General features: G+C 40.4%; 1 protein-coding gene across 1 annotated transcript; it reads right to left on the minus strand.

The window, feature by feature from the left end:
* Positions 1 to 4,053: 4,053 nt before the first annotated feature.
* On the minus strand, positions 4,054 to 8,970 carry LOC144664764 (tribbles homolog 2-like). Its single transcript, XM_078525969.1, has 2 exons — positions 8,049 to 8,970; positions 4,054 to 4,975 (listed from the first exon to the last, which is right to left on the minus strand). Exons 1-2 carry the CDS (start codon positions 8,567 to 8,569, stop codon positions 4,510 to 4,512), a joined length of 987 nt encoding a protein of 328 aa, XP_078382095.1. The 5' UTR covers positions 8,570 to 8,970; the 3' UTR covers positions 4,054 to 4,509.

Consider the following 8,970-nt stretch of genomic DNA (forward strand, 5'->3'; position numbering starts at 1 on the left):
TATTTCTTGGGGATCCACGAAAAACTGATCGGGAACACAGGCTAAAGACGAAGATCGACTTACAAATTGGCCCTTCCCTCTGTCCATTTCTATTTATGCGAAATTACAAAAGACTACTGCTTACTTAGCGAAGTACCATACCATAATATAAGGTGGTCAGACAAGATAACACGAGCTTGATTGTCCGCCCTTTAGATCCCTTTGCAGACGTGATTATTTTGTCATTAACGGCTGGGGTCAGTCTTTCTTCTCTTGTCTAAACTCAAGGAAAAACACTGAAAATTGAGCCACGAAACGTTGAAAACACATTATTGACTTTTCTTTTTTAGTAGGAAGAAAGCATGCAATTGTGGAATTGCCGGTTCACTCGTTCTCAGTTGGCCGGTTTACACGCTACGATTTGTCGCCCCGATTTGCCTCAAGCGAATTCGACATACTGCGATTCGTCGGCCCAACTTTCTTTGCCTTATCTAAATTGCAAAGATGAACTGATCGACCCGATTTCCAAAATCTGTCGCCCTGCAACGTTTTTTTTTTTTTGAAAAAATCGGGCCAATTTTTAACTGTTCATTTATTTTCTTACCATTCTGGGCCAAATAGGGCCGTGAGACAAATAGTACCATGCACGTGTAAACAGGCCTTTTACATACGATTTCTCGGAGCAATTTTCGCTTCCATTAGGCCATCCCAATAAAATGTTTCGTTTCCCATCGCCAGACCGACCCATTTTTTCGAAATGTAAAAAAAAATTCCAGATTCACTAGTGAAAGAGGCAAGTACTTAAATTTACAAGCACACGATCTTGTTTTGTTGTTAACATTTGGTGTGATGTAATGTACTTGTCTTTAATTTACACCGATACTAAGTTTTTCAAAGGCTGTTTCGTGCCAAGGGCATTAAAAATTGTTTCAACATTCTCAGCGAGATCGACTGAAACAAAATCTTTCGGTTCTGCATCTCCTGGCTTCTTAAATGAACCCAGACCCCTTAAAGTGTTCATTCATTTTTTTTTTTTTTTTTGCCTGACCGACCGACCCACAATCACAAGAGACGGGGCGATGGGAAACGAAGCATTTTATTGGGATGGCCTTAGAGACCTTAGAGATTTAAGTTAAGAAATCGGGATTTCACAAAATCCGTACTGCTTCATAGATTAGAATTTCTTTCTAGCCACGACCACTTTAAGCCTCCTGGATAGTTTATACAATTCAAAGATTAATAACGTTGAGATGAGTTGAGTGAAAAGTGATAGTTCTTATCCGCAGTATTACAGTGAGAGGTATGCGAATGTACGGCGCCTCTAACAACTTTATCTGCTTTATTACGTAAGCCAACTTAAATCCTACCTAAAAAGGAAAGTATTAAAACTCCTATCACTTCTGTGAAAAGGACCGCCAATTATTAAATCTCAGAAGCATTGTGGAACATAGGATGTAATTTGCCTTGGAATTTCACTCTTTTTTTTATAAGAACCATTTTTGTGAACATGAGGGGAGCCCCAATTAGATATGGGCAAAAAAGACCCCAGGCAAAGCCAAATTACGCGTTCTTATATAAAAAAAGAGCGTACTCAGTAAAGTAAACCATCGCAGTTGGCGGTCAAAGGCAATAACGTCAACAGCGGGTTATATATTTACACATAAAGGGTCATAATTTACACAGGCGATTTTTGTCGCGATTTTTGAGATGACTCCACTGATCGCGCGTGTCAACCTTACCAGCTGTGATTTCCGTGCGATTTGATCCGTGTTATTTCAGCGTGATATCGCCGAAGGTTTCAAAGTGCCGACGAATCCAGCATGCACCATACTTGTTTATGTGTGTATATGTTTGTTCGTTTTATTACGTTTTATAAAATTTAAATCGTGTTGAAAATGTATATCTGGTTGCTATGCGAGGGATCTAACAGCCTCGTTCCCAGGGCCGGCCTCTCTCCTTTTCCCGGGCGTTATAAACGAGCTTAACTTTGAAAACTGTTTAGCCTACTGTAACAGTTTTTCAAAAATCCATATTGCAATCCGCTTCTTGAAATTTTGTCTAGACGTACCTTCTTTTGTAAATGCTTTGTTACTGAAATGTTCCTTGTACTAAGTAAGTGTTATCTTGTAAAGACCTGTAAACTAACCTACGAACGGAACTTTCTTGAACAACCCATGCCTCAGACATGCCGGTAAAGTTATGTCGTAACATCCGACTACGAGATGGACAAGGCGTTCGATCTTTTTCCTAATAATAGAGCGATTTTCGATTAAGTGTCACAAAACCAAAACCAAAGTAATCGAATATAATTAATCAGTCTGGCCAATCACAAAGGACATGGAATCCAGTGAACCAATCAAAACTCGTAGCAATTACTTGTAGCCGGCACGAAGCGCGGGAAAACGTGTGCCAGCGAGCCACGATTGGTTTTGGTTTTACTTCTGATTGGTTGGGTAAGTGGCGGGAATTTTTTTTCAACCAATCATGCACTAAGCAAAGGTTTGTAAAACCAAAGCAAACACGAATTACTTTCGACACTCCTTGGGAAAAAAATATTCGAAAACTCGTCGCTTTATTTCCTTTATTGAGAGGGGAGAGCCCGGATGTGGAAATGTTGTTTACAATTTTCAATTGTTAGGTCGGTCAAGCCGCCATTTATTGCCTGTCTTGTGTGTTGATAGAACAGGAAAATAACAGGAAGAACTAGCCCCCACGTTCACTGTACCGTAACATCCCGTACTTCTTTATTCCACGCTGCGCGCGCGCGATGGCTCTATTTTCCGGACATGTCACCCACTCCGACCCAAAACGTCCCTCGCGCTAAAGCCGCAATTTGACAAGGTGATCCCATATTTATCCAACAGGAAACAAGGCTGTTGAGACGAACAAGGAAGAAAAGATGATTGTATTTGTACTTTGAATATCTCGTAATTTTAAGAAAACTAATTTGCATGTAACAATAAATTGAAAATTGTATCGTTTGGGACTATCCTGTGAATGGTAATTTTAGGCAAGCTAAGAAAGAGTATACATAAAAACAACTTAACTTGAAGAAATTAACAAAACAAACCTCCTGAGCTAACTCTCGAACATGATTTTTCGCATAGTGAAGCCATCACTCGGATTTCGTTTTCGTAGATCATTTTTTTTTTCGTTTTCTTTATTACTTCAAGGTATTCTTTATAAAAAACGTTTCCGTGAAGTCATGTGAAGTTCCAATCTAACAGTGATGAAGGATATATTATAAGAAAGCCACTTTGATTTATTATTTAGATTTGCACTCTACTTCCAAATCTATTCATTGCCTATTTCTATTTAGTCTCCTTCGCAGCCGTTATTTGGGATGCCAAGCCTGGAAACGTTTGACGGGCGTGGTTATATCCGAGTTATATCCAACTTGCAACACCGAAATTTGTTGCGAGACAAGTTGAGCGCGCGGTAGTAATACGGGCAACAACTCATTCAACTTGCAATGCAACAATGTTGCGAGACCAGTTGAACAAAAATGTTGCCCGTATTACCGGGCCTTTAGGGGCCATTAAACAGGGAGGGCGAGCTAGTTGGCTCGATTTCCAGCCGCTGTTTAGAGCCCGCGCTCAACCCGGACTCAAGAAAAGGGGCGGAATTCGAGCCTTGGACTTGTAAAACGTAAGCAGTGGGGATCGGTATTTTGCGGTATGCAAGCTCTGGATAAATGGCTTAATTTGATATCCCAGCTGATCTTACCCGGCAAATCTGTCGATTTTATTTGGTTTCGAAACAATGATTGTAGTAACATACCGTCCAAGCCAGGATCACCGCTTAGCTAATATGGGATTATTCCTGTCGGGGTTTCAAAGCATTCTTCGCTTCTAATAACTTTAAAAAACAACTTTGTCAAAGGTAAAACTTCCAAGTTGAAAAATTACTGTTAAAGTTAATCCAGGATCAGTTTAATACCGCTTCAGACGGCAACCTTTCACGCCTTTTAGCCACAAGTAACTGAGAAGCAATGCCGACTTTCCTGGCCCGGCAAATGACGAGAGAGGGATCATTCAATTCTGCAGCAGCAAGAAAAAGACAGACACATTAACATTTCCTTTTTCATTCTTTAATCACAACTATAAACCGTGACTGCAGCACAGTAAATGTTGGGACGTTCAGACCTTCCATTCCTAAAACAAACCAAATGCCCTGCCTTGCTCGCGCGCGCGATCGCTGAATAAATCCCATCTTATAAAAGCACAGAGAAGCGAAACTCCGCAAAAGCATGCGGTTTCACCCTCCTTGAACTCTTATCTTTGCGCAAAAAGCCGTTTAGACTAAAAATAAGAAAACTATACACACAATACCTAGATATAAGATAATCTGGAACTCAAATATCGGTATTCAGAAAGCTAAAACGAGGGATAATTTTTAAAAGTGAAAAAATCGATCTAATAATTTCTCTGGGATAAGCCATACTCTTCGTGTCGTCTCGCAAATGATGCGACAACGTAGCTATATATATATACAGTAAAATTAAATAATCTGCTACTATAGACAAGACACTTAGAGAAAGAACGACGGGGTATCGTCGGAGGCCAAGTCGGGGACTGTCTGGTCAGAGAGTTTCTGATCTATTTTACACGGACTAGCGATATGAAAACTGGACATAAACCACGGATGCTCGAGAATTTCCCGCGCGGAGAGTCTTTCGGTTGGTTCTCGACGCATCATGGAACGAATCAAACACTTCGCTTTCGACGAGATTGTGTCCGGTATTGTAAAATGTCCCCGTCTGATTTTCGTGAACAGCACGCTGGGTTCTGTATCGTGAAACGGGTACCGACCAACTAGCATAGTATACAGCATAACACCTAGGCTCCACACATCTGCGGCTTTGCCCGAGTAGCCTCCGCTAGCCTGTAAGATCTCTGGGCTGACATAAGCAGGGCAGCCATGCTTGTCTTCGAGCGTATCATCTTGGCCATCTAGAGGAAATGCGTCCTCCAATCCTTCAAGTTTCACAGTGGTTCTAGAAGAAATCAAACAAGGGTCACGTTAAACAAAAGCAGATATAGCCCGCTTAGCCAAGTAGTATAATGTATTTCTTTTTTAAAACAATCGCCATCCGGTATTCACATGTCAGAAATACTCAGAATTCACAAGATACTACGTAGACCTCAATAAGGGCTAACTAGAACAAAGCACACGGAATCGAACAAAGAACAAAGGGGGCGGTTAACGCGGAGCCCGTGAGCCACGAGGCACGTGGGTAATTTTCGCACGTGAAATGCATTCAAAAGACTTTCTGTGACAAGCATTCAGACGTTTTTTCCTTCTCAAACATAAAAACTTCTATCCAAGTGTCTAACAAATTTCAGATCCATTTTCCGGTTTGAAATGCTCAAGTGTCATTTGTTGCTTCGAAGTTTTTTATTTGTTTCGCGGGCAAACAAAAAACTGAAAAGGGGTCGAAGCGAAAGGCGTAACAAAAGATCAAACAGGAACGTCAACTAACAAACGACGGCATTTCAATATTAGACATATGGCGGACAATTTCGCGTCAAAAAAAGAAAGGAGAAGAGGAAAGCGCGAACTTCTACACTGTAAGAGCTCTGCATGTAAAAATGATGACTGAAAGATTCTTGTGCGGAAACTAGAAATAAGGTAAATTCTTAAGCCGATTATTGCCTCAAGAAAGCATCAAATTGGGCGAGGCCACATGTTCGTCCGTCAAAAAGCACGTGTACTTTTAGTTTTGATTCACATGAATTAAATTCACTCGAGACTAGCTGGTATTTCTTTAGAAATCGAGACCACTTACGGCTAAACATTTCAACAAAAAGGACAAACAAAAGGCAATAGCACGACATCTTGCAAGCATTTAAAAACAGATCGGATTTAACGTTCACGGTATGCCAAAAAAGGAACGGTTTTCTGGGAGCATGGATATCAAAAGTAAATGCACAATCTCACAAAAGAAAACCACGATTCAAAATGTTCCGAAAAAGCACTTAATAAAAAATTTTCTTCAAGATCCGATCTTCTGTTGAAGATTTATATTTTTGTTTTTCAATTCCAATTTAAAAGACTTCCGCTTAAAAACTTGTTCAGAAACATCTGCACCGCGTATAAGGCCAGCTTTCCTTAAGTTAACTCCCACAACTGCCACACGCAGAAGGTAACAGAATACTTCGTGACAGAATCAACGAATACCTCGTGTAGAATTTATAGCGTGACACTTCGTTGTTCATTTTGCAGCGCTCTTCAATTTCAGATAGGATTCATAAATCGTTTGAGATCGTTTAATAAGAGCAAGTGAATTCATTTCTAATTGTTAAATAGTAAACATACAGTCTATGGCAACAAAAGGCGCTTCAAAAACCAACCAAGGAGTATTTATAATGTCAGACATTCACTTGTCGAAAATAGTTTATTCACAGTGCCCACGATTTGCGAGAAGTAAAAGGAAACGAAGGTCGCTTTAGGCAGCTGTATTTTATTTAAATAAAGAGCGCTCTTTAATTTTTTTTTATTTTGAATTTTTGCTGTAGGCCAAAGTTTAATCACCACAATTACCGCAAACACAGAAGTATTATTCAAAGGGAAACGCGCGGCAAGGAAGTAAAATGTAACACCCCCACTCTATCGAGATTGACACCCTTTGTAAACTGAATAAAAATAACCCAGGATGATTGCTCGATATGGTTTACTGTTAAAAATACTTCTTTAGACATATCGTAAATTGCCCTCTTATGCACTTAAGAAATATTGAACATTTTACCACGGGAAATCTCATACACTTTTGATAAGAAGAAAAATAGAGAAAAATACATACATCTATGGCCGTAGGGTATTTTTGGGCAGGAAAGATCAGTATTTAATTAGAAAAAGTTTCTCTTTTGCTCACAGTTAAACGCTTCCGTCCACAAATCAAAGAAATGTCAGCCTGGGCGTTCGTCTTTTGAAAATCGTGGAAAACAATGGATAATCATCGAAACACGCCGTCCGTTTAAGAATAAAAGCGTGCAAAGTTATTGTGTTTCCACAATAATTGTTTTGTCGTCGAACTAACGGATAAATTTCCACAATGAGGCACAAAAGCAGGACGAGAGCGCTTCCACGTGGCTACCTCCGCTTCAACAAGTTGCAACGTTTTGAGATTTTGAAATGCCACGTGGAGATAATGATTTCATCTGCCAACGACTCAAAACTACCAAATCACCGGTCTAAAACATAATCCTATCTGACAATTTTAAAAAGCTTTCTCGGCGAAATCCCTTTTGGAAAATTGAGCGCATTTCCTTGCCACGATTTCATAATAAGTTTGGGTAAGCGGGTTGTATGACAATGAGGATTAAAATTTCCCGCCGCACAACCCGCCATTTCCGGGAGTGGAAAAATGCGGAGGGAAAAGGGAAACTATCGCAAACAAATTTCCCGCGAACGCGGATACACTAACGTCCGCGCGCGATTTTTGTCATTTCTCTTTCATCCCACAAAGACGCGACGCGACGCGAATGACGAAGTTCAATGATAAAAAATCGGCCCACACAATTCGTAATCATGTTTTGTCGCACACAACGAACCGACTCCTCTAACAATTCCCTCTAATCTCGCATTTTATTTCAAGCGATTTTTCGTGTTTTCGATTCTTTGTTGCTAAAATAACGCCACGAGATAGATTTCACGAATTCCTAGTGCAGGTGCCTACAAAACGCTGCGAACCGGAAATGAACTGGCATACACGAACAGCGAATGTTATTGTCATGAAAAAAAGAAAATACATGCCAATTCCTAATGCGTTTGATCACGGGCACGATTCAACCAGATCCTATCAGAACTCAGTATCAAGTTTAAGGGTGCAATGTCTAGAAATGTAGATAAAATTGCTTTGTAGTTAAGAGAAAAAGATCCAAAACAAACCAGCACCCGCTTATAGCCACGCTACACTGTTCACACAATCTCCGCCACGAGGAGCAAACGAACAATACTCAATAGATCGAGCAATAAAGCACATGGAAAATGCCAATTACACTTATCTATGAGCACTAAAGATTTCCCAAAACCTCCCTCGCTTGCAGATTGAGAAAAATAAAGCTTACCTCTCTGGATTTTGAAACACAAACTTCCTGAGTTTCAGGTCGCGCAAGACAACACCCGATTCGTGACAATGTGCAACAGAACTGACGATTTGATGAAACAGTTTGCTAGCTTCTTCTTCCTTCAGTCTGCGTTTTGTTCTAACGTACGAGTGTAAATCTCCGTAGGATCGCTCAAAAAACACATACGCGTAGGAGTCACTGACCAAAATTTCGATAATCTTGTTGATGCCATCGTGAGGTGGCAGATGAAACATCGGAGCAAGTGTCTCCCGGAATTTATTGACGTCTATTATTTTGCAAGAAAGTTCTGTTCTTGTTTCAGTGTCCACCGCTTTGTATAAAGCACTTCCACCAGGACGTTCCAATAAAAGATATTTTCCAACCTTGCATATCTGCGGTAAATCATTTGTTCGCTTCGTTGGCTGATGAGTTATAGTCAAGTTTGGTAATGGCGTAGACTCAATATTTGTTTTGGATGCATTGCGCTGATAGGGATGGAACCGAGTCGTCGTCGAGTTCATTTAAAGCGACGCAATTCCCTTCTAGTAAACTCTTTTTCGTGGTACGAATAAAGAGAAACGGAGGCGACCAAATCAGCAAAATGCGTCCGTATACGGCTTTACGTGTATTCCGTTTTTGCCAAGTAAGAGGTATGACGTTGCACGAAAGTGGCGATGTGATGGCGTAAGACAAGATCGTAGCGAGACAAAAATTTTGGTCGTATTTCGCCGGAAACCGCGTCCTTCTTACCTTTGGCGATGGTTTAATTCGCTGGAAGGCCTGTGTGGCCTTCCTTTTAACAACCAAGGTGGAATACAAGTGCCATGATGGTGTAATACTCAAGTAAATTCGAGGATGAAAGTTTCGCAACGAAAATTATTTCTGAGGACACATCAAATCAAACTGACGCAATGAGGTTTTG

The sequence above is a fragment of the Oculina patagonica genome, chromosome 9, assembly GCF_052425735.1.
Source record: "Oculina patagonica isolate OP01 chromosome 9, crgOcupat, whole genome shotgun sequence".
NCBI classification, from domain to species: domain Eukaryota; kingdom Metazoa; phylum Cnidaria; class Anthozoa; order Scleractinia; family Oculinidae; genus Oculina; species Oculina patagonica.

Bases quoted from the DNA above. Each gene is read 5' to 3' on its own strand.
- LOC144664764 (XM_078525969.1), bottom strand. From the start codon at position 8,569: ATGAACTCGACGACGACTCGGTTCCATCCCTATCAGCGCAATGCATCC. The intron at 4,976-8,048 runs GTAAGCTTTATT...GATTTCTTCTAG, and splicing joins GTGTTTCAAAATCCAGAGAG to AACCACTGTGAAACTTGAAG.